Genomic DNA, 25,452 nt, shown 5'->3' on the forward strand with positions numbered 1-25,452 from the left:
TTTGGTTTTTTTATCATCCCTCACAGGGAATTCTTGAAAGGTTAATCAAAAGCCACAGAACCACAGAGCCACAAACAAAAAACAAAAAAACAAAAAACAAACAAAAACAAAAGCCCCCCAAAATAGGCACTTGGAACCAAAAATGGCTGACTTTCAGTTCCATTTCCATTGGGTCATTGCATCGTCCCGACACGGTTGGGGAACCAACCAAATGATGTTGGCATCCCACAAACGTAGACAAAGATACATTGGGGAAAAAAAGTGCATTGACAGAAAAGCGGAGAACCGACAAAGTGCAAACAAAGGTTGCTCGCAACAAAACATTCATTCATTCATTCATCTTCCTAACCGCTTGATCCTCACTAGGGTCGCGGGGGGTGCTGGAGCAGTAGGCGGGGTACACCCTGAATCGGTTGCCAGCCAATCGCAGAGACAAACAACCATCCACGCTCACACTCACAACTAGGGACAATTTAGAGTGTTCAATCAGCCTGCCATGCATATTTTTGGAATGTGGGAGGAAACCGGAGCACCCGGAGAAAACCCACGCAGGCCCGGGGAGAACATGCAAACTCCACACAGGGAGGCCGGAGCTGGAATCGAACCCGGTACCTCTGCACTGTGAAGCCGACGTGCTGACCACTGGACTAGCGGGCCGCCCGGCAACAAAACAAAAAAACAGAAATAGGCCAAAGCATGACACCTCCCAAATAAGATAGCTTTCACGTCGGTGAGTGAAACTGATTTTTTTTTTGTTGAGAATTTTCAGAATGATCAGACTTTGCAATGCTGTGCCAGATCCATTGGATTCAAACCAAAATGGCCGACTTCCTGTTCAAATCCAGGTGGGGGTCCCTGAGACTTTTCCCAGCATCCTGTTACGACATCCAAGTAGCCCCTACGTCTTGTCAATTGGCCCAACTGTTTTTTTTTTTTAAACATAATATTTGTAGCCTTTTTGATAGAGAAGTAAAACAATAATGATAAGATTGAATAAAAGCAGCCAATTTTACCCTCAACTTGGGCTTATTAAAAAAGAAGAAAAAAAAACATGGCGTTTTCATTCGCCTATTAGATGACTATTGGGATAACTGGGGAGTTCTAGTAGGATCTTGCTGCTTATCAGATTTTCTCGGAACATAACTGAGTGGATCCTCCGCCGGCGGTTGCCTAGCAGCCGCCGCCACAACAAAGCGATGCTTTGCTGCAAACGTTCGCATGAGTAATGGTTTTCAGTGAACAGAACACGGGACACACACAAGCCAGTGTTATAAGCGCTTCCATATGGGACATTTGGAATCTTTTTTTACTTCTTTTTTTTTTTTTTTTGTGCGCACTTGATGAATAAAGAAACGTGTGTAACTGTAGAGCCCGTTTAGGATACGAGGCTTTACCTTTGCTGATCGTTGACTGGCGACGGAGGGGAGCGAACAGATGTGCAGATGTTGGCTAGGTGTCGCAACACGCCAGTCCTGTACGGGGAACGTCTGTTTTAGCAACACGCTGCTGTTGAGCTTTGGGTTTCTTGCATATGCTTGACACCGAGTGTCGCCCATCTGTCCAGAATCCCTGTTTACATTTTTCGGGTTCGTTTTGTCGAATCTACAAAAAAAAAAAAAAAATCAGCGTCAATCCAAAACGGCCGACTTCCTGTTCAACAATGTCCGTCCTGTTGTGATTGACATGTCCACCCCTGAAAGGCATCCATTTATGAATGTGTTTTGCGCAATGACTGCCAAAGTGCAAATGAACACTTGTCGTCGATGTCCTTTCAGGCAAACACACACACAAAGTGTTCTTCATCCATCCAAGAATAATCATCTGGATTTTTCTCTTTTCACTCCGAAAGGAAACGGGTCACTGTTTAGAAACAAGGGGCTCCACAGTGCTGCCGTTGACAGCTGGCCAACCTAAAGTAGGTGTACGGTTATTCAGGGGCCAACATAGCCCCGGGTGTAAATATGTCATTAATAATTAGCGGCTCATAAAAAGTTACGCCACCATTAGCATTTATGTTGATGCTATGTGCAATCGTGCGTGCCGCCGAGACTTGGTAGCAAATGTGCAACATGTACAGTCATCTGAAGCAGGCCCCCCTACACTGTACTGTAAGCTGTCATTAAAAAAAAAAAAAAAAAAAAAGATGCTTTTTCTGCGCTTCAGCTATTTTTATTTTTTTTTCCATTGTAGCCAAAGAACACCGCAGTGTAATTGCCAATGTATTGTGATGCGCATTCCCAAGTGTGCACATTTGGGGGGGGGGGGGTGCGGGGGCTAATTTCTTTCTTAATGTGTGACTGCTTTTGAAACGGCAATTTCAATGACGCAAATTTGCACAACAAAAAACAATTAGAGACACTTCAGTTGACACCAAATTTGCGAATTAGAATTAGAATGGAATTGTTGAAGACAAAAGCCAACAGTTGTTTTAAAAAAATACTGTGAATATATATATATATGTCCATATATATCTATATATAGATATATATATATATTTATTCATTTATTTTTTTTTAGAAAAAGGGCGAATGGGTGTTGTCGGCTTCATCCTCAGGAGGGTCGCGGGCAAGCGGTGGGCCTACGCCGGCGGCCCTCGGCCAGCAGGTGGCGCAAACCCTTTACGGATTGCAGCAAGTTGCCTTTATTTAGCAAAAGACAACAGTCAAAAGTTACCAAAGCTCACCGGGATACAAAACTAGAAAAGCCGAGGGTTGCGTCCGAGAAGGGAGGGAATCAAAGAAAAATGTTGACAATCGAATCTTTTGTAGGACCGTACGGCCGCTGCCTGTGGAAAGTTGCTGGAGATGACAAGCAAGGTAGAAAGAAATTTGTGACATCATCCCAGTGCCTTCGGATCCAGACCAAACAGGGCTGCAGTATGCGTCTGCTTTTCATTTAGTCCCCACTCCATCTCCCGACTCCCCCCTTCTTCCTCTTTTGCCTTCAGAGAGAAGTGGGTGGGAGGATTCGAGTGAGGCGGCAGAATTCCAAGACTTTGGAAATTTGTCCCATCCCAACCTTGAACTCGGCGCCACTGCTCCTTTGGGTCGAGACCGGGAGGGTGACTGCCTGCCTGCCTGCCTGCCCGCCTGCCCGTCCCGAAACCCACCCCCTCCTTACGGACCTTATCAAGAGGATAATGAGCACAACTCTGCTGGCTGTCATTGACCACTGATACGATTCTTCTCTTTGCTTTCTTCCACTTGAGCAGCAAGTAGAGTGTGGAGTGGCCGCCGCATCCGCTCAGGGTAAGCTTCCCGGAGTCTTTCTTCGCACGCACGTGTTTCTTCATACATGGCCGTTTATATCGCGCGCAGTCAGAATTTGTTATGTTTAGAGGCGGGCAAAAGGTGAACTGCACTTCAAAGTTGAGGGTCAATGTCATGTAAAAGTTGGCCTTGGACGCTTGCTGCTCTGGTTTGCCGCAGCGGTGTAGGTGTGTCCAAACTTTCGCCTGGTACTGTACTGTCGTGTACCTTCACCCTCCTGGAGCGGATCGCTCCGCGTCCAATTGACATCGCTCCGCGTCTAATTGACGGTGTTCAACGGACACTAATCCAATTGCAATTTCAAAATTAGGACTTTGCTCCCTATTCTTTTTCTTATTCTCCCCCCCTGCCCCCCCAAAAAAGTATGATCTTATATTTTGGGGAAAAATTAAACGTAAAATCTGGACGGAGGAATTCAGATTAAATGACGGCTTCTTTCATATTTCAAATAAAATGTGCATCTAATTCACATTTTGGATGATTAACATGTCGCATCTAACATTCTGATTTTAATTACTGGGACGATCAAATTTAAAAACTGCCTGTCAATCAAAATGAATTTGTGTTGAGAAGAACAGAAAAGTTATTGACCTGGATTGAAAGGGAACATACAGTAAGTTGCATTTTCGGTGAGGATGACAGACATCGTTTTTAAGAAAATCAAAATTTAAAAAAAAAATCTTCATTTTAAATTCTGTTTCAAGATGATTGGTCTTCAATTCTAAACGAATACTTTCAAATCTGATTTTTGTTTTTTTTCTTCAATGCAACAAATCAAACGATGTCATTTAATTTCACTTTTTCAATGCAATGATTCGAGTTCAGTTTGAGTGGCGAGATGAAGTTGCCCGCGTTGTTTGTTGCGGCTGTGGCATTCTACTCTGGAGATAAAGAAGGAGAAATTGCCTTTTGGAGACACATCCGGACTGTGCCAAATCCCCGCACTTGCATAGCAGAGGAGTCTTTTTGGATGGGCGAGATCTTTCCACTGCAGCAGTAGCCCAAAACCACACCCTCCACTCCCCACCTCTCACTCTCTCTCTTTCTCTCTCCCTTGGTGTCTCTCAACAAGTGAGCAAGAGAAAAAGTGTGAAGCGCCTTTTTTTTTTCTTCATTTTCCACACAGCCAGCCAGATGAGTCGTGTTTAGAGGGGAAAGAAGAGGAGGAGAAGGAGGAGGATGAAGTAGTGGGAGGCGGACGAGGGGGGTGGCTTGTGATGATATAGTGGGCCAGTAGTGCTTGCAGAACCAGGTGTTATCTGTCAAACTTGAAGTTTGAGTCGATCGCAGGGCCCAAAAACAAAAAGTGCGGATCCTGGTGAACGGGTATATTTTTGAAGGGTTCCGAACAACCAAACTCACTCAATATTGCCACTGGAAAGGCAGAAAATTTTCACCCCCCCCCCCCCTGCCCCCCCCTAAAGCCAGTGTAACGGGCGGAATTTAGTGGACAGATCATATCATAATCGGGCCCACAAAAAAAATATGAGGCACTCATGTCTTTCATTCCAAATGCAGAAAAAGTAATTGGGCCTACTCACAATGTCGTCGGGCAGTATATGACCCTGCACGAGCGCAGTCTGCCATCTAGTGGGGAATGGTGATATTACAACTTCAAAGGGTACACTGGCACCCCACTATTTGCGGAGGTTAGGGACTCTGGATTGCGACACTTTAAAATCCATATAAAATTGACGGGCCATTGAAATGCATTCGATTTTTTTTTGGGGGGGGGGTGGTAAATAACCCAAGATATTCTTCAAAATATTATTATATATATCGGGGTATTCTGTATATTGAGTTTGGATTCTAACATTTTACGTCTGTTCTGTTGTTCTGATAATAAGCCTTACGTCGGATGGAGATGGAGAACGAGGGACACTTTGCTGCGTTCGCATAATTTAGTGGCAGTCATCTCTTGGAGGCTCGTATTGTTGCTGGCAGAGGAACTCTTAACAATGGACTTGAAGAAATACACCGTAAATCAACATGTTTTACGGCTATTCCACTCTCTCATGCGCACTCTATTTTTTTTTTTCCTTTCCATGATGCGGCGCAGATGTTTGGAAACTTGGAACGTTCTGAAAGGTTCTCTATTTTTTATGGCCGCAGCCATCTGTAATTGGGATGGGTGTAAATCAACAGCGAGCGTCTCCAGCGTTACTTTTCGGGTTTGGCGCAAAGGCGACATGAAACTGATGTCACGTTTCCAACGTCTTCTTCGGCGGTGATCGCCGTCATTGTTGCCGTCCCGCTCCGAGGTGGCGAGCGGGATCCGGCAGGACGGTCTGAAATGGCCGCTGTAATCCAGCCGGTGCACATCTGCTCCGCGTCAGACGGATTAACGCGAAGCAGCTGCCTCGAAACTGCCCGCTGAGTTTGTAACTTTATGATGGAGCCTCATCTCCTACGCAAGTCACATCCTCTCGCTGGCAGGCTGTCCTCAAGTCTGCAATTGATTCGTGCCCTCGCATTTTGCCAGTAGGTGGCAGTGTGGAGTCACACTTGGACTTTCTATCATGGAAGTGGCTGCTTAGTTGCATGTCGGGATCTTTTACTTGTACTTATTTTTGGGGGAAGTCTCCAGAAGTTGAAGGCGGGCGATCGTCAGATGATGGGTCAAGGTACACATTTTTTATCCGCTGATGTCGTTATTTAACGATGGCAAGTCCTGAATCTGGCCAGGATGGTGACCTTGTGTTGTTTAGCACGTCTGCCTGCAGAGTTTCTGGATTTGAATCTGTGCAACTTTCGACATGAGATTTTTGTAAGTCCCGATAAGATGAACATGTCTACCCACTTTTTCGGTCCTATCACAGAAACTGGCGTTCTAAGATCATTTTTTTCTCTGACTTTCCTCTGTGTGAGGAACTTCCTGTTCGATTTCAGGCACGAGTCCATAACGCTTTTTGCGCATCCTATTGTAAAAGACATGTCCACCAAATTTGGTGTTGATCATTAAAATGTATCAGGGGGAGCGGAGGGGGGGGGTCGACAGAGTGAGCTCTGCCTTATCTGCGTTGGGGGGGGGGGAAAAAGCGTCAGGAAGGAAAAGCGTTTATTTTTAATGAATGGAATGAATCACTGGGTGTGTCAAAACGCGATCAAGTTAGTCTCAGCAATTCTCGACAACTATTTCTCCCTTATTAGGGAGGGCGCTGTTCATTTTTGGAAAGTTCAACAAAAATTAGCTCGCAGCAGCATTTTTCACCTGTCAACATGAAACTGACTCGACATGTCTATCATAACAGGAAATGTTTCCAAAAAAAGTCTCAAGGACCCATATCTGAAATCGAAAAGGAAGTCGGCCATTTTGTTTGACAAGCCCAACCATTTTGCGCAAATTCTGGGTTTGCTTCCAGGGCCCGTTCATCACCATTCCAAGCTTTAATAACATTTTTTTTTTCAATGAAGTGTGACGTTACATGTGCAGTCTGCTCTGTTGGGTTTGTGTGAGCGCGTGTGGTCCGTTGCAATCCCACCTTAACGCTCAGTTTGGAAGGATTGCAGCCCAGAGAAAATTGCTTATTGGCCCGCTTAGACATAGGAAATGTGTTCTGGTCGGCGTGTTACATAACCGACAGCAGATGACTTATGCCATGTCCACACACAAGCACAAAGCGGTATTTTTGCTAACGTGTATTTTTCTGGGACAGCCGTAGAAGAGTGGTCACAGAGAGAGAGTGAGCGTTCCAGTTTGTGTGGTTTGACTTTCTTTTTGTGCAGAGTGCGCAAGTTCTCCACGTGCCGGCACGGGTCTCTATATTTACAACAAAATGAAATAAAATGTTAACTCTAACGTGTCCTTTGGCCCGTTTGTGGATGTCAACAGTCAGCATTTGCATCAGCCTTCCAAAACGCGTCACTCATTCTCTGTACGGTGCCATTTCCACACAGGGTGGTAATTTGCTTGTAGGAAAAAAAAAGGTCTTATATTTGGGGGTTATGGCGCCACCTGCTGTTTTCAGATGTATTTGCCAGTCATCAAATGTGATTTCATGTGGACTCACGGCCCTTTGCTTGGACAAAAACGGCCATATTCAAGGTTAATTAGCTCACGCTAACCCACAGCCCTAACGTGCACAAGCGTGATAGAAAAGGGATGGATATTTTTTAAAAATTGTTAAATGATCACTTTACTTACTAAGTAGCACCCCTGGTAAGTAAAAAAAATCTAAATAAAAGATTCACTGACCAAAATAATTTTGGGTGATCATATCCATCATAACAAAATGCACCCAAGCTGGAAATTGAACAGGGAGTCGGCCAACTTCAACTAGGGAATTTGGCCAAATGAGCCCAGCGTACAAGGATTGGAAGTGGCTGTGGAGTTTGATGATCAATTTCAAAGATTTGCCAATCAAAAAGGGGTACGATAGCCTCTTCGTTGCCGCTTGTATCTTTAATTTGTGCTTACCTAAGACAAATTTCACATTTGGGTTTGATCTGTGGGGAGACTGACTTCATCTCATCTTTGTTTTTATCTTTTCTTGTAAAGATGACAAGGCACAGGTTGATACCGCTCTGCGCCCTCGTGGGGGTCCTGCTTGCAGGATTTCTTCCAAAACTCGATGCGCAGGATGGTAAGTTGAAGTGCAATAAGAACAGTTGACTTTTACAGGTGATTCCCAACATGAGGTCCTCGTGAAATTTCTCACTTTCACTTAGCTATTTGACATTTAGTCGGGTTCATCATGAGTAGACCCACAAAAAAGTATCGAGGAGCCAGACAGATGATAAAGATACAGGAAGTCGGCCATTTTGCTTTGAAACAGCCATTTCAGGCTGATTTCAGCCATTTCCAGAGAGAACTTTTTCGTACAGTGCGATACAAGCGTAGGGGGAGATTCAAATTTGCAACACCGAGTTCCACCTCAAGAGCTGCCCGACAACATAGGGAGTCCGGACACACGTCAAGGCTAGCTAAGTCGTATCACAGCGGGAGCTCCCATAGCGGACTGAGCTTGGACTTCCCGATCCGCGGCCATATCAACACCGCTTCCGCTCGTGAAGGAGCGGCACGGGTGCCGGTGGCGCTAATGGAAGGCCGCTCGAAGGATGACATGGCCAGGCCTGGCGCAAGTGCTGCGGAGGTTTTTGGACTCGGGGTTCAGGACTCCATGGACTGGGCGATCAGGGAGATGGCTAGCCAACCTCATCAAAATCATGTGTTCATCATATTCTTTTCTGGTCTTGCGGAATTTGAGAGTCAGGATTTAGTGGTGGGGGTTTGCGACGCGATGCCACATTCGGGTGGGGGCGATGCCAAAGGAAGCCCCCGGGGATAGAGGAGGGACAGGTAATGAAATGGGACGGCCATCCGCTACCATACTAATGTGTCCGCATGTGCCGGATGGACTCCGTTGCACATGTGGCTGACTTTTTATCATTAACACAATCCGATCCCCACAGTAACCTTCCATGATCCACAAAATTAACATCACGTATGTTCACATATGTCTCATAATAGCACAAGAGTACATCTCGTATCATCACAACTACCACACCAATCAGTGACCTTTTAACAATTGCTAACCACTCACCATCACTTGCTTATGTATGTGTCTTGTAAATGTTTGACAAGGTCTAAAATGTGTGTATGTTTTTTTTGTTTAAAAAAAAAGTGTAATGTGTATCTGAGGCAGTGATGAACCCGCCTGGTTTCCATCCTTACACCGCTGAACAAGTACTGAAAACAATTCAGTTGGGCCCCGAGCGTGACACGTGGTCACTTCTGAAGAGCTGCGACACAGTCCGGATATGGACGCAAATTCAGTCAGTTCTGATTTCAAAACACAAACGGATGCGGCAGAAGAAATGACAATTGATGAGAAAGTCAATCAGCCCCAAAGTTGACAAGTGGATACTTTTGGCAATGTTATCGAATATAGCAGTTATGGGACCAAATTGAAGAAGTACAACGTTCTGCACACAAAAGGATGAGCCAGCGGGTCATTACTGGTCGTTTTATCTAAGGTCCGTAACACGAGCCTGCATGGGTGGCTGACACCATGGAGTTTGCGCAAGAACCACCAACAAAAACATTACATTTTCCCTAATTGGTTCAATGGAACGTCATGTACGGTAGGGGTACCCCTATCCGGACTGTTTTCGAGGTCCACTTCCTCCAAAACACCCGATTCAAATGCTAAGGATCATGATCAGGCTTCTGCAGAGCTTGTTGATCATTTGAATGAGGTGTGCTGGAGGTGGAAGACATCCAAAACAGGAAAGGAAAAGAGGCCTTGAGGACAAGATTTGGGCACCCCTGCTGTTCAATATGGTTTCAGGTTTTTTGCCTTCCATTGTCCTCAGACAAAAGGTAGAAAAGTATTTTCCGCCACTCTATTGATTTTCACATCCTGATTATGTATACTCTCCTCCAAAAGAAACGACAGGGAAGCCAAGTTCTTTATTTATCACTGGGCTTGGATTTGACCTCAAAAGATGAATGTGACACGAGAGCAACATTACATTTACAACCGAGCCTTGGTTTTTGTATACCTGAGTTTCCGTGCGATTTGGTTTCCTATCTAAATTTGCTCCGTGTTTTTGTCAATTCATTTCTTATTCATCTTTTGGTGTCAAAGCCAAATGTCTGCAGTCCGCGACAACGATAGAACAAATGCCCTTATTGTCGCAATTTGGAGGAGGGTTTATGTTCTTTTCTACTCGATCGTAGCTTGGAATTGTGGCAAATTGTCACTGAAGCTTATTTTTGACGCTCATAAAGCGACGAGACGTGCAAAAGTCATCAAGCTCGCAAGCCACACGTTCCATCATTGTGAAACCAAGCACCTCATTCTCATCCGCCCTTCGTAGATAATCAAGTAAAGGCAGAGAACAATTGGAATGACTCGGGCAAACTTCCTTGGTTCAGCCGACATGCAGCATGATGTTTTTGCAATTTTGTTCACACTGAATGTGACTTGCCACCCAAGATCCTTTCCCACCTTTTCACCGTTAACCCTTTCACAAGTTCCATTTTGTTTTTTTTCTCCCTCTTTCTGTCTCTCTCCCTGTCTCTCAAAGCGCAAGATTCCGCAGACCTTGTTCTCTTAATTGATGGATCGCAGAACGTTGGAGCAGCAAACTTTCCATATGTTCGTGATTTGGCATTGACAATCGTTGAGGGCCTCAATGTGGGCAGGGAGGCTGTTCGGGTGGCCTTAGCCCTGTACCACGACAACCCAGAGATTCAGTTTTATCTCAGTAGCTATGAGAGCAAAGCATCCGTCCTGGAGGCTGTGAAGGAACTTACATACTCAGGGGGTACCCAAGCGAACCTGGGCCTGGCCTTGAACGAAGTAGCCCAAAGCCTTTTGAGCCAATCGGCAGGGGGCAGGGCAGAGGATGAAGTACCCCAGATGGTGGTCGTGATCAGCGCTGGGCCATCCACTGATGATACCGGTGCTGGCGACCGGGCCCTTAGGAGGGCCGGAGTTATCACGTTTCTCGTGGTCATCGGTGACACCGCCACTGCAGATCTGGAAGCAATCGCTACCGATAGGTTGTTTGTCCTGTCGGCCCCTGATTTCACAGCATTGGGGAACGTGGGTGACCAGCTGTCGCCGTTGGTTCAGGGTGTGGTCCAGCGCAACATTATAATACAGAATGAGTTCACAGAAGGTAGGTCACTTTTCTATAACTGTGGTCATGAGTGGCGTCCAATGGTTGATCCAATTGATGCTCCATCCTAATGATTATCATTACTGTTAATAGGCCTAGAATACAGCATGTGTATGAAAAGCTAACTTCGGTGTGAGGTGTTGCATTCCATTTCAAAATAGGAAAACATCGAGAGTTCACATTAAAGTGCTCCGCCATGCCAGATACTTTATTCTTTCTTTTATGAGAGGTGGTGTGATAAATTTATGAATCCAGAAGTACTAAGTGCCTTAATGCTTCATGTTTGCCGAAAATGATATGCGTACAGCGTACGTATAGTTCAGGGGTTCGAACCCAAACAGTTCATATGCACATTCATCAAACCCTTCATTAGTGAAAAACAAAAAAGACTTTTTAGAAAAAAATGCTAATGTGGAATTATTGCTATTACTCCTAAAACTGAAAGAGTCTTTCTCAAAATATATTGCTTTAAAGCACTTCACGACGGTGGGTGCTGTCTTTTCATTTTTTTATGGCCGGAGATAGAATACATTTGTTGAGATCAAGAGAGAATCCAGCAACACAAAGTGCTTTTAACGTGGATGCTGACCCCCACAAAAAATGTTTTGGTAATTAGCAATGGTCATTTTCATACATTTCCTAAATGAACCCAAGATGTTAATGATTTAGTGGTGAATTTGCAATGTGACGTGCTAGCATTAGTGGATGAAGCGATTAATTTTGAGCTTCTTTTTAATCCTTTGCTCTCTCTTCTTCAGTCTTGGACATTGGAAAACGAGACATCATTTTCCTCCTTGACAGCACAATGGGCGCCACCGTTATCAACTCCGTGCGAGAGTTCATCCGGAGGTTCGTTGAGACCATGCCCATCGGCCCGGACAGCGTGCAAGTGGGTTTGGCTCAGTTCAGCAACGTCCCCCGACTGGAGATAGACCTCAATTCTTATGGAACCAGGGACGAACTCATGGCCGCTTTGGGTCGGATCAAACCCAGACAGGGCCAGGCAGTCAACATCGGAGCAGCCTTGGACTTTGTGAGGACAGATATGCTGCGGCCCGACAAGGGCAGTCGCCGTCAACAAGGCGTCCCGCAGCTTTTACTCTTAATGACAACTAAAAAGTCCACAGACGACGTGATCGGGCCGGCCAGGGCTCTGCAGGAAATGGGTGTACTCACTTTGGCCGCTGGTTCCAAGGTGGCTGATGATCAAGAGCTGAATCAGATTGCCTTTGACGAAAGCGCCGTGTTCAAGATGAGGGACTTCCGTATGCTACTTCGCAGCCCAAAGTTGATCATCGACGCACTTTCCACTCTCGCTGGTGTCGTGGTGACTGAAGTGCCCACTGAGCCAGGTAATGTGTTGTCCCCCCCAAAATTTCCATACATTTTCAAGAGCGCCATTAGAATCGCAGGCAAGCTGCGGCCCACCCTAACGGATTTTGGGCGAGTAAAGACGCACATCTAGATAAAAACGATTTGCCCACGGCGACACCCATGGACAATTTACAGACTTCATTTAACCTAAGATGACTTTTGACCAACGATGTAGTGTACACGCTTAACTGGTCGTCAAACAGCCAGTCACATTTTCATTCACACCAATACACAATTTGCTGTACCCAACATGTACGCAATGGGAATGTGGGAGGAAGCCGCAGTAACTGGAGAAAACGCATACACAAGCAGAGAGAGAACATGCAAACCCCAAACGGGAGGGCCACAGTCATGACTCAAACCCAGCACCTTAGACCTAACCAAGAAGCTTAGAACTGTGACGAGGACATGCCAACAAATCAGGCACAGTTCGCAATCCCCCCTAAAAATACACAGCGTGTGACTTCAGAGAACAAGTTTGAATATGCGTGTTAATGATTTTTTTTTCTCATTGTTTTTGTTTTCCTCAGTGGTGGAGATAACAACGGTGCAGACTCAAAGAGTGGTCAGAGACATTGTTTTCCTCGTGGATGGCTCCAACTACATTGGCAGCAATAACTTTCCATATGTGCGAGACTTCATGATTAACGTGGTCAATCAACTGGAAGTGAACCCAGAGAGAGTCCAAATCGGCCTCATGCAGTTTGCCGAGCAGCCCAAAATTGAGTTTTATCTCAACACCGCACGCGACAGGCAAGATGTTGTGGACCGGATCTCACAAATGAGATTGACGGGAGGCTCCTTTTTGAACACGGGTACCGCCATGGAATACGCTCTCCGCAACATGTTCAGCGTGGCAGCGGGCTCTCGCCAGAGGCAAGGAATCCAGCAGGTGCTGGTTCTCATCACAGGTGGTCCGGCCCAGGATGAATTGAAGAGCGTTGCTGATAAGCTAGCTCTTGGAGGTGTTCTGACCTTTGTGGTCAGTTCCGGGCAAGCAGACCAGACTGTGCTGCAATCGGTCGCCTTTGTACCAGACTTGGCTTACCATGAGCCAAGTTTCTCTTATTTGCCAGCCGTGGCTGAACAAATCATGCCAAAGTTAATCACGGTGGTTGGTGATACGAATCTGGAAACAGGCACTGAAGAACCTGGTGAGTTTTTTGTGTCTGTCGCACTTGTTAAAGTGCACTTTGCAAACACAATGAAAACATATTTTAAAAAATTATAATCATAACATGAATATCAAATATCTATGCATACTAGATACTGTGTGTAATAATAGGGTATTATTGCTGTAAACGATTTCTTTGGTAAAAGTCCATAAAATGTTATTTTTATGACTTTTTTCCCACAGCGGTTATCGGCTTTGAAAGGGATGTCGCCTTCCTTATTGATGGTACCGACTCCGTTCGGCCAGACTTTATATACGTCCGGGATTTTATCCTCAAAGTCATTGAACCACTTGACATCGGGACTGACAAAGTGCGAGTTGCGGTGGTTCAGCACAGTGAGAGGCCAACACCCACTTTCTACCTGAACACCCATCAGACCAAAGACGAGGTTGTGAGAGCCGTCAGTCAAATGCAACTAGCCGGAGGACGCAGTCTCAACACCGGCTCAGCTCTGAACTTCATGCGGGACACGATCTTGTCCGAGAGATATGGCAGCCGCAGGGAACGAAATGTTCCGCAGTTTTTGATCGTTCTGACCGGAAGTAGATCCACGGACAATGTGAAAGAGCCTGCCGGCGTGCTGAAGACCGAGGGCGTTGTGCCATTTGGCGTCGGCGTCAAGGATGCGGACCGAAAGCAGATCGAGGAGATTTCGCACAACCCTTCCTTTGCCTTCAAGGTGAAGGAATTTAGTGAGCTCGACACTGTGCCTCAACAACTCAATGCCTATGTGAGCCTTCCGCCAACCCAGCTAGAGATCATCCTCCGGGAAGGTAAGAATTTTTTTTCTGCTGTTTGCTCAAGGGTTTCCTAAATCTCTGCATACCTGTATATGTTTTCCATTTATAGTACAAGGTCATGCTGTAAAAAGAGATATTGTGTTCCTACTGGATGGCTCTGAAAACACCAGAAATGGGTTTTCAGACATAAAACTCTTCCTTAAGAACATAGTGGAGAGTCTCAATGTCGGTGAAAACCAAGACAGGGTGTCTGTGGTTCAGTTTGCTGATAAGCCCAAGGTCGACTTTTATCTAAAGTCCCACACGTCAGAGAGTGACGTTATGAAGGCCATTGAGAATTTAAGCCATGGTGGCGGTGGAAGACGCCTTAATGTTGGAGCGGCACTGCAGTTTGTGAGACAAAGCGTCTTCACATCCTCCTCCGGCAGCAGGGGGTTGGAAGGCGTGCCGCAGATTTTGATTCTTCTAGCTACAAAGCCATCCACCGATGACGTGAGGAGCCCAGCTCTTGCTCTTAAGGACCACAAAATTGTGTCTGTGGGGGTCGGAGTGGGCAGCGTCAATTTTTCAGACTTGGAAATGGTTGCCTTTGAACCTGGTTTCATTTACAAGGTTGTCCGTTTTTCCGAGTTGCCCTCAATCCGATCTAACCTCATTGCGGCACTGAACTTAATAAAAGATGCCACTGAGTCAACATCTGATTTAACAGGTAAGAGCCCAATCCTAACAATCACCTTCATGAATTCCAATGATCGGGCAAAATTGTCTTGAGACGTGTTTTGCATGAAGATTTGATGTACTGTTTTCTGTGTCTTAGCCTTCCAACCGTAGTGTTCTTTTTCCACGCCGCGATTGCTTCTGTACTTTGACATACTCGGGGCCTCTCTTTAATTCTCTGAGCATTTATAGACTCTGAGCATTTATAGACTGTGAACGGTCTTTCTGTATGTATTTACACACTTGACACAGGCCGCACTAAGAGGGACATAGTGTTCCTTCTCGATGGTTCAGACGGCTCGAGAAACGGACTGCCAGCAATTCGGGAGTTCATCAGAAGAACGGTAGATCAGCTGGACATTGATGATGATAAGGTCCGGGTGGCCGTCCTTCAGTATAGTGACGATACCAGAGTTTACTTTAACTTGACGGCTCATGGGTCCAAACGAGCCATCATCTATGCTGTTAGAAGCCTTCGGCATAAAGGAGGGAGGCCGAGGAACACTGGAGCCGCCCTCGACTATGTTCGGGATTACATTTTCAACCCTGCTTCCGGAAGCAGAGTTGTACAGGGAGTCCCTCAGATTCTTTTTTTATTGACCGGAGGCAAATCCAATGATGAAATTTCAGGAGCTGCAGCTGACCTCCATCAACTTGGTGTTGTATCTTTTGCTATTGGAATGAAAAACGCAAGACAAGAGGAGCTAGAAGAAATTGCCTCCTCTTCTGCTTATGTTTTTAATCTACCCGTCTTTGGTGAACTTTTGTCTGTCCAACAAGACATAGTGTCTTTTGTTCAGGTCGGAAAAGCACTTGAATCCCCTGTAGGTAAGAACTGCCTCTGGTTTTGCTTGATTTTGAGACTTTGGTCCTTTTTTGGAATGAAACTGCATCAACATCTGGAACGTCTGTCCATCAGTTCCATATCGCGAAAGTTTCTCCTCTTGTTCAGAGAAACTTGGTTACCATTTTTCTTTTATGGCTCACCTACTTTCCTCTCTGAAGAGCCTTCTCTTGACATTTTCCCCATCGTCTCCGTTTCTAAAGCTCTTCCTTGAGCCAATGATTCTTCCATCATTGACATAGAACATAGATGAAGTCTTCTCTTGCATTGTTCATCAAGTTTTTTTCTGTTCACACAGGATGACCCTTGCCTTTCTGATTTTCAAGTGCATCACTTGTCTTTCTTGAACGATTTATCTATACACGGAATACGACAACAACCATGTAAATTATGTCATTTTAAGTGTTGATACTAAACGAGGTTTCACCCTTTTTTTTCCCTAGTGCAACAAGACTCCCTACAAAGAGACATTGTGTTTCTGGTGGACGGTTCAGATGAAACTTTGAGTGGATTTCCGTACGTTAAAAGTTTCATTAAACAAGTGGTTGAAACACTCAATGTCGGTGAGAATGGGGACCAGATCTCTGTGGTCCAGTATAGCAGCGACCCACAGATGCACTTCAGTTTCAACACTTATAGTGATTTACAAGATATTCTTATGACTGTTGAGCAGTTGAAACACAAAGGTGGTGGGCCTCGTAACACTGGGGCAGCTCTTGAATATGTGAGAACCAACACCTTCGCAGAGTCCTCTGGGAGTCGGCACAAAGAAGGTGTGCCTCAGATATTGATTCTGTTGAACGGGGGTGCATCTCAAGATGAGGTCAAGAGCATTGCTGCCGCTCTTAAACAGGACCAAGTTGTCGCCTTCTGCGTTGGAACCAAAAATTCCGATCTACTCGAGCTACAAACCATTGCGCATGAACCATCCTACGCCTTTGCTCTGCGACAGTTTGAGGATATTGGAAGAATCTATCAGCAGCTAGTTTCCTTTGTGAGAAGAGTGCCTCGACAGACCGGGTCAAAGCCTCAGACTGTATTCGGTAAGCTAATTACCGACCTCGTTACATTACCAAGGCAAACTGTATCTTTGTTTTTTTGTTGCCAGCCATCCATCCACTCAGCAAGCGAGCTGGCTACTTAGCTACCTTCCTGCCTGTAGCTCTGTTTTCTGTTGAGCCAAAAGACACTATGTACTCACCTACAGCCTACCTACCTACTTAGCTATCTAATTGTATATTTGTTTTATGTTGCGTTTGTGGTTCCAGATTCCATGAGACGGGACATTGTATTTTTACTTGACGGATCCGATAAGTCTGAACCAAGATTCCAAGACATTAAGGACTTTGTGTTAGGCATAGTAGCAGAGCTTCACATTCATGCAAACAATGACCAGGTGGCTGTGGTTCAGTACAGCAACACGGCACAGATTCACTTTGACTTGGGGCGTTTTTCCTCAGCAGACGTTGTTGTTGACACAATAAGAGATCTGAGTCACAAAGGTGGTTCGCCGAACAATATTGGCGCAGCCCTCCAGTATTTGAGGGAGCATGTCTTTACCCCAGATGTAGGGAGCAGATTCCCACAGGGTGTTCCACAAATCCTTTTTGTGCTGAGCAATGAAAGGTCGGCTGATGACATAAGAGTGCCTGTCAGAATGCTGAAAGAGATTGGCGTAATCATAGTTGCCATTGGAACAGCAAATGCCGATACCCTAGAACTTCAGACAATGTCTCATGATGCGAAATATGCACTTTCTGTAAGCAATTACAAGGAACTCCATTCTGCTAAGGAAAGTGTTCTCTCACTACTTAAAGAGGTTGACCACCATTTAGAGCAATCAGCCCCAGTGGAGAGTTTTGGTAAGCTGTTCTGTGTGGAATTGTTACTACATTGATGAGATATCGATTGGTTCAAAAGGACTATTCAAGATGAGAAAATATTTTCGTGTCAGTGATTCGTTATGGCAACTGACTTGTATTACATTTTTTCTCTTTACTACAGAAACAAGGAAAAATGATGTGGTGTTTCTGATTGATGGATCATATGACTCACGAAACAATTTTGAAGCCATACGCACATTTATTGAACAAATGGCAGAAACCTTGAGCCTTGATGACAGAGACCAGATGGCTGTCGTTCAGTACAGCCGCAATTCCACCGTCAATTTCTATTTGAATTCTTATTCATCGAAGACGGATGTGCTCAATTCCATCCGAACCATGGGGCATAAGTATGGCAGACCCCTCTACCTTGGCAAAGCACTGGAGTTTGTCAGAGACAACGTATTTGCAGCTTCGGTTGGAGGCCGACGTGCATCTCTGGTTCCTCAGTATCTGTTTGTTTTTAGCGGTGGCAGATCCAAGGATGACGTAAGAGGACCAGCACAATCACTCAAAGAAATTGGAATAAAGACGTTCTCTATTGGAACAAACAATGCAGATACATTGGAAATGCTAAACATTTCTTTTACGCCATCATACTATTTTTCTGTCACAAGCTTTGCAAATCTGCCAAGTGTTCATGAACCTATCAGAGCAATGTTGAGAGATATCGATGATACGACTGGATATACGCCGACCATTGGTAAGATGTAGACCTTTTTTGCGTTTGTTTGAAAGAAACATGGCATCGTTTGCGAGCATGAAATTGCTTTTTTTTTTTAACAGCATTTGTGTGTTATTTCAGGTACTTCCACAGGTACAGAATTAGAACTTGGTGGTCCTGCTGACATTGTTTTTCTACTTGCTGGATCTGATTATATGAGAGCAAACGAAGGATCAGTTTTGGACTTTGTGAGACAGTTTGTTCAAGAAGTAGAAATTGGACCAAGCAATGTACAAGTTGCAGTCGTTCAATACGGCACAGAGGCCACAGCAGAGTTTGTCTTGAACTCCTATGGACAGAAAGATGATTTAATGATTCACCTGAGCAATGTCAAACTAAGAGGAGGGTCCATTGTGAACACTGGTGCGGCCCTAGACTTTGCTAGAAATTACGTGTTTACTGCATCAGCAGGAAGCAGAGCCGAGCAGGGAATCCCTCAGACAATGATTGTCTTAAGTGGGAAAAAGTCTGATGACAATGTTGCAGAGCCACGGGATGGCCTGAGAGATGCTGGCATTGTCCTTTATAGCATTGGAATACATGATGCAGATAAACAAGAAATGGAGGAAATATCACACAGTGTTGAATCTGCATATTTTATCAACGAAACATCTATCTTGCCAAAGTTGACAAAGCATTTACTCTCTGCAATTTTATCGCGTGAAAGCATACGCAACACTGGTGCTGGTGAGTGGCATTTCAAATCATATATGAATTCAAATTATCGATGTGTGTGTGTGCACATATGATTATTACTTCAGTTAAAGTAAAACAACGAGACTTGTGTTTAATGCTTTCCATTATTTTCTTAGCTGCAACTGACACCAAAAAGGATATTGTGTTCCTTCTGGATGGTTCTGATGGCACAAAGAATGGATTCCCTGCTATGCGTGACTTTGTTGAGAGAGCGGTAGAGTCATTCAAAGTGGGAGCAGAGGGAGACCGTGTCTCAGTGGTCCAGTACAGCAGAGATCCAGAGGCCAATTTTTATCTGAACACCTACACCACAAAAGAGGATGTTATCAGCGCAGTCAGAGGCCTGAGTCACAGAGGAGGCAGACCCCTCAATACAGGGGCTGCCCTCCGATATGTCGGGGACAAGATCTATACAAAGTCCTCAGGGAGTAGACGAGCGCAAGGTGTTCCACAGATATTAATCTTGCTAAATAGCAGGCGGTCTTTTGATGGTGTTGATGAGCCAGCTTTTGCTCTCAAAAAGCAGGGCATCTATACAATATGCATTGGAACTCAGAGCTCTGACAAGAACGAGCTGCAGAAAATATCCAATGACCCAAGCTATGCTTTAGCAGTACGTGACTTCGCAAGCCTACACAATGTCCAAGAAAAGCTATCCTCTGTAATCAGAAGAGTGCTAAGGGCCACATCCATCACAACAACGACTGGTAAGCAAGTTCTTCATCCAAACATGAAAACGGACTTGCATTAAAGAGTATGAACAGGTTTATTACTGTAGATATCAGAACTTTAGATCTTAATGGAGTGTCTCGTTTTTTTGTATTACAGTAAAAAGTAAGGGAAGGGATGTGGTTTTCTTGTTGGATGGCTCGGATGCCACATGAAATACATTCACAGCAATTTGGGACTTTGTCCAAAAGAGTCATAGGGACGCTGAGTTTGATAGTCAAACAGGAAACCGAGTCCCATGAATATGAGTATTCAGCGAGTCTCGCTGTTGCGCAGTTTCTTTTCATCATTTGTCCTTCGTCTTTTCTCAGCGGAAGCCAAAAAGGACATTGTATTCCTTCTGGATGGTTCTGATGGCACAAGGGCTGGCTTCCCCGCCATGCGCAATTTTGTTGAGCAAGTGCTGGAGAAACTCAATGTGGGCGCAAACAAAGACCATGTCTCTCTGGTCCAGTACAGTACAGATCCAGAGGCCAATTTTTATCTGAACACGTACACCACAAAAGAGGATGTGGTCAACGCAATCAGAGGCCTTAGACACAGAGGAGGCAGGCCCCTCAACACAGGGGCCGCCCTCCGATACCTGAGAGACAACGTCTTTACAAACTCCGCAGGGAGTAGGCGCACGCAAGGTGTTCCGCAGATCTTGATCCTGCTAAATGGCGGCAGGTCTTTTGACAGCGTTGATGCGCCAGCCTCTGCTCTCAAACAGCATGGCGTCTTTACAATCAGCATTGGAACGCCAAACTCTGACAGCAGCGAGCTGAAAAAGTTATCCCATGACCCTCGCCATGCTCTCGTGGTATCTGAGCTCTCCGACCTCCCCAGTGTCCAAGAACAGCTCTCCTCTGTAATCAGCAGGGTACTCAGAGCCACACCAATGACACCAACAGTAACTGGTAAGCGAGATCTTTCTCCCAAACATATGACAAGTTGACTGCGATTCAAATGTGTACACAGGCTCGTGTTGACGTCTAGCAATGAGGCGGTAAAAGGCGGGGTCTCAATACCTCATGTTTTGTTTACCGCAGCGGACAGACCGGGAAGAGATGTGGTTTTCTTGTTGGATGGCTCCAATGCCACAAGAAATACATTCACAGCAATGAGGGACTTTGTCCAAAGAGTCGTAGAGACGCTGAGTTTGGATGACGACAAAGATCGTGTCTCCTTGGTTCAGTATAGCACGGACGCGGCAGTCCAGTTCTATCTCAACACATACACAACCAAAGGCGAGATCCTTGACATTGTCAAAGGATTGAGGCACAGAGGTGGAAGAACCCTCAACACCGGAGCAGCTCTCCAGTACTTGAGGGATAATGTCTTCACAGCCTCTGCCGGCAGCAGACGCCTTGAAGGAGTCCCACAGATCCTTATTTTGCTCAGCGGCGCAAGGTCTTCTGACAGTGTGGAAGCACCAGCTTCTGCTCTCAAACAGCTCGGAGTGCTGATCTTTCCCATCGGTACCAGACGCTCCGATAGCGGAGAGCTGCAAAAGATAGCCCACGACCCCAGATATGCTCTCTCGGTGACTGAATTCACCGACCTCCCCAGGGTCCAACAACAGTTTCAGTCTTCTGTGGAGGCTGTGGTGATTGACGTCACCCCAGAAACGCCACCGGTAATTGGTACGTGTACAAGTACAGCTCTCACCGGGCATGAACACGTTATCTGATCCCCCTTACCGAACACAACGTAAAATATTGAAACTGTGACGGGTTAATCTTTACTTTAGAAGGGTTTGACAGTTAAACAGGAAACTGAGTCCCATGAATACGAGTATTCAGCGAGTCTCGCTGTTGCGCAAAGTTTCTTTTCATCATTTGTCCTTCGTCTTTTCTCAGCGGAAGCCAAAAAGGACATTGTATTCCTTCTGGATGGTTCTGATGGCACAAGGGCTGGCTTCCCCGCCATGCGCAATTTTGTTGAGCAAGTGCTGGAGAAACTCAATGTGGGCGCAAACAAAGACCATGTCTCTCTGGTCCAGTACAGCACAGATCCAGAGGCCAATTTTTATCTGAACACGTACACCACAAAAGAGGATGTGGTCAACGCAGTCAGAGGCCTTAGACACAGGGGAGGCAGGCCCCTCAACACAGGGGCCGCCCTCCGATACCTGAGAGACAACGTCTTTACAGACTCCGCAGGGAGTAGGCGCACGCAAGGTGTTCCGCAGATCTTGATCCTGCTAAATGGCGGCAGGTCTTTTGACAGCGTTGATGCGCCAGCCTCTGCTCTCAAACAGCATGGCGTCTTTACAATCAGCATTGGAACTCAAAACTCTGACAGCAGCGAGCTGAAAAAGATATCCCATGACCCTCGCCACGCTCTCGTGGTATCTGAGCTCTCTGACCTCCCCAGTGTCCAAGAACAGCTCTCCTCTGTAATCAGCAGGGTACTCAGAGCCACACCAATGACACCAACAGTAACTGGTAAGCGAGATCTTTCTCCCAAACATATGACAAGTTGACTGCGATTCAAATGTGTACACAGGCTCGTGTTGACGTCTAGCAATGAGGCGGTAAAAGGCGGGGTCTCAATACCTCATGTTTTGTTTACCGCAGCTGCCAAACCGGGAAGGGATGTGGTTTTCTTGTTGGATGGCTCCGATGCCACAAGAAATACATTCACAGCAATGAGAGACTTTGTCCAAAGAGTCGTAGAGACGCTGAGTTTGGATGACGACAAAGATCGTGTCTCCTTGGTTCAGTATAGCACGGACGCAGCAGTCCAATTCTATCTCAACACATACACAACCAAAGGCGAGATCCTTGACATTGTCAAAGGATTGAGGCACAGAGGTGGAAGAACCCTCAACACCGGAGCAGCTCTCCAGTACTTGAGGGATAATGTCTTCACAGCCTCTGCCGGCAGCAGACGCCTTGAAGGAGTCCCACAGATCCTTATCTTGCTCAGTGGCGCAAGGTCTTCTGACAGTGTGGAAGCACCAGCTTCTGCTCTCAAACAGCTCGGAGTGCTGATCTTTCCCATCGGTACCAGAAGCTCCGATAGCGCAGAACTGCAAAAGATAGCCCACGACCCCAGATATGCTCTCTCGGTGACTGAATTCACCGACCTCCCCAGGGTCCAACAACAGCTTCAGTCTTCTGTGGAGGCTGTGGTGATTGACGTCACCCCAGAAACGCCACCGGTAATTGGTACGTGTACAACTAAAGCTCTCACCGGGCATGAGCACGTTATCTGATCCCCCTTACCGAACACAACGTAAAATATTGAAACTGTGACGGGTTAATCTTTACTTTAGAAGGGTTTGACAGTTAAACAGGAAACTGAGTCCCATGAATACGAGTATTCAGCGAGTCTCGCTGTTGCGCAAAGTTTCTTTTCATCATTTGTCCTTCGTCTTTTCTCAGCGGAAGCCAAAAAGGACATTGTATTCCTTCTGGATGGTTCTGATGGCACAAGGGCTGGCTTCCCCGCCATGCGCAATTTTGTTGAGCAAGTGCTGGAGAAACTCAATGTTGGCGCAAACAAAGACCATGTCTCTCTGGTCCAGTACAGCACAGATCCAGAGGCCAATTTTTATCTGAACACGTACACCACAAAAGAGGATGTGGTCAACGCAGTCAGAGGCCTTAGACACAGAGGAGGCAGGCCCCTCAACACAGGGGCCGCCCTCCGATACCTGAGAGACAACGTCTTTACAGACTCCGCAGGGAGTAGGCGCACGCAAGGTGTTCCGCAGATCTTGATCCTGCTAAATGGCGGCAGGTCTTTTGACAGCGTTGATGCGCCAGCCTCTGCTCTCAAACAGCATGGCGTCTTTACAATCAGCATTGGAACTCAAAACTCTGACAGCAGCGAGCTGAAAAAGATATCCCATGACCCTCGCCACGCTCTCGTGGTATCTGAGCTCTCTGACCTCCCCAGTGTCCAAGAACAGCTCTCCTCTGTAATCAGCAGGGTACTCAGAGCCACACCAATGACACCAACAGTAACTGGTAAGCGAGATCTTTCTCCCAAACATATGACAAGTTGACTGCGATTCAAATGTGTACACAGGCTCGTGTTGACGTCTAGCAATGAGGCGGTAAAAGGCGGGGTCTCAATACCTCATGTTTTGTTTACCGCAGCTGCCAAACCGGGAAGGGATGTGGTTTTCTTGTTGGATGGCTCCGATGCCACAAGAAATACATTCACAGCAATGAGAGACTTTGTCCAAAGAGTCGTAGAGACGCTGAGTTTGGATGACGACAAAGATCGTGTCTCCTTGGTTCAGTATAGCACGGACGCAGCAGTCCAATTCTATCTCAACACATACACAACCAAAGGCGAGATCCTTGACATTGTCAAAGGATTGAGGCACAGAGGTGGAAGAACCCTCAACACCGGAGCAGCTCTCCAGTACTTGAGGGATAATGTCTTCACAGCCTCTGCCGGCAGCAGACGCCTTGAAGGAGTCCCACAGATCCTTATCTTGCTCAGTGGCGCAAGGTCTTCTGACAGTGTGGAAGCACCAGCTTCTGCTCTCAAACAGCTCGGAGTGCTGATCTTTCCCATCGGTACCAGAAGCTCCGATAGCGCAGAACTGCAAAAGATAGCCCACGACCCCAGATATGCTCTCTCGGTGACTGAATTCACCGACCTCCCCAGGGTCCAACAACAGCTTCAGTCTTCTGTGGAGGCTGTGGTGATTGACGTCACCCCAGAAACGCCACCGGTAATTGGTACGTGTACAACTAAAGCTCTCACCGGGCATGAGCACGTTATCTGATCCCCCTTACCGAACACAACTTAAAGTTATTGAAACTGTGACGGGTTAACCTTTACTTTAGAAGGGTTTGATAGTCAAACAGGAAACTGAGTCCCATGAATACGAGTATTCAGCGAGTCTCGCTGTTGCGCAAAGTTTCTTTTCATCATTTGTCCTTCGTCTTTTCTCAGCGGAAGCCAAAAAGGACATTGTATTCCTTCTGGATGGTTCTGATGGCACAAGGGCTGGCTTCCCCGCCATGCGCAATTTTGTTGAGCAAGTGCTGGAGAAACTCAATGTGGGCGCAAACAAAGACCATGTCTCTCTGGTCCAGTACAGCACAGATCCAGAGGCCAATTTTTATCTGAACACGTACACCACAAAAGAGGATGTGGTCAACTCAGTCAGAGGCCTTAGACACAGAGGAGGCAGGCCCCTCAACACAGGGGCCGCCCTCCGATACCTGAGAGACAACGTCTTTACAGACTCCGCAGGGAGTAGGCGCACGCAAGGTGTTCCGCAGATCTTGATCCTGCTAAATGGCGGCAGGTCTTTTGACAGCGTTGATGCGCCAGCCTCTGCTCTCAAACAGCATGGCGTCTTTACAATCAGCATTGGAACTCAAAACTCTGACAGCAGCGAGCTGAAAAAGATATCCCATGACCCTCGCCACGCTCTCGTGGTATCTGAGCTCTCTGACCTCCCCAGTGTCCAAGAACAGCTCTCCTCTGTAATCAGCAGGGTACTCAGAGCCACACCAATGACACCAACAGTAACTGGTAAGCGAGATCTTTCTCCCAAACTTATGACAAGTTGACTGCGATTCAAATGTGTACACAGGCTCGTGTTGACGTCTAGCAATGAGGCGGTAAAAGACGGGGTCTCAATACCTCATGTTTTGTTTACCGCAGCTGCCAAACCGGGAAGGGATGTGGTTTTCTTGTTGGATGGCTCCGATGCC

At 46.1% G+C, this 25,452-nt stretch overlaps 1 protein-coding gene across 29 annotated transcripts in view; it reads left to right on the top strand.

The window, feature by feature from the left end:
* Positions 1-2,904: 2,904 nt before the first annotated feature.
* The window catches only part of col6a3 (collagen, type VI, alpha 3), a 59,143-nt gene continuing 36,595 nt past the window's right edge, over positions 2,905-25,452 (top strand). For 7 of the 29 annotated variants that reach the window (XM_052082898.1, XM_052082896.1, XM_052082889.1 and 4 more), the window contains exons 1-13: positions 2,907-3,248; positions 7,768-7,852; positions 10,302-10,898; positions 11,657-12,250; positions 12,803-13,426; positions 13,630-14,220; positions 14,297-14,896; positions 16,192-16,791; positions 17,017-17,610; positions 17,753-18,334; positions 18,437-19,042; positions 19,168-19,758; positions 20,092-20,412. In XM_052082898.1, the coding sequence (XP_051938858.1) occupies positions 7,768-7,852; positions 10,302-10,898; positions 11,657-12,250; positions 12,803-13,426; positions 13,630-14,220; positions 14,297-14,896; positions 16,192-16,791; positions 17,017-17,610; positions 17,753-18,334; positions 18,437-19,042; positions 19,168-19,758; positions 20,092-20,412 (6,385 nt within the window). In that variant the 5' untranslated portion in view covers positions 2,907-3,248. Of the gene's footprint in view, positions 3,249-7,767; positions 7,853-10,301; positions 10,899-11,656; positions 12,251-12,802; positions 13,427-13,629; positions 14,221-14,296; positions 14,897-16,191; positions 16,792-17,016; positions 17,611-17,752; positions 18,335-18,436; positions 19,043-19,167; positions 19,759-20,091; positions 20,450-20,596; positions 20,680-20,811; positions 21,173-21,942; positions 22,210-22,359; positions 22,579-23,151; positions 23,740-23,888; positions 24,233-25,003; positions 25,271-25,452 lie in introns of those variants that run through there. The other 22 variants (XM_052082916.1, XM_052082915.1, XM_052082912.1 and 19 more) reach the window with 11 other exon arrangements.

This window comes from Hippocampus zosterae, chromosome 12, assembly GCF_025434085.1.
Source record: "Hippocampus zosterae strain Florida chromosome 12, ASM2543408v3, whole genome shotgun sequence".
Taxonomy (NCBI): domain Eukaryota; kingdom Metazoa; phylum Chordata; class Actinopteri; order Syngnathiformes; family Syngnathidae; genus Hippocampus; species Hippocampus zosterae.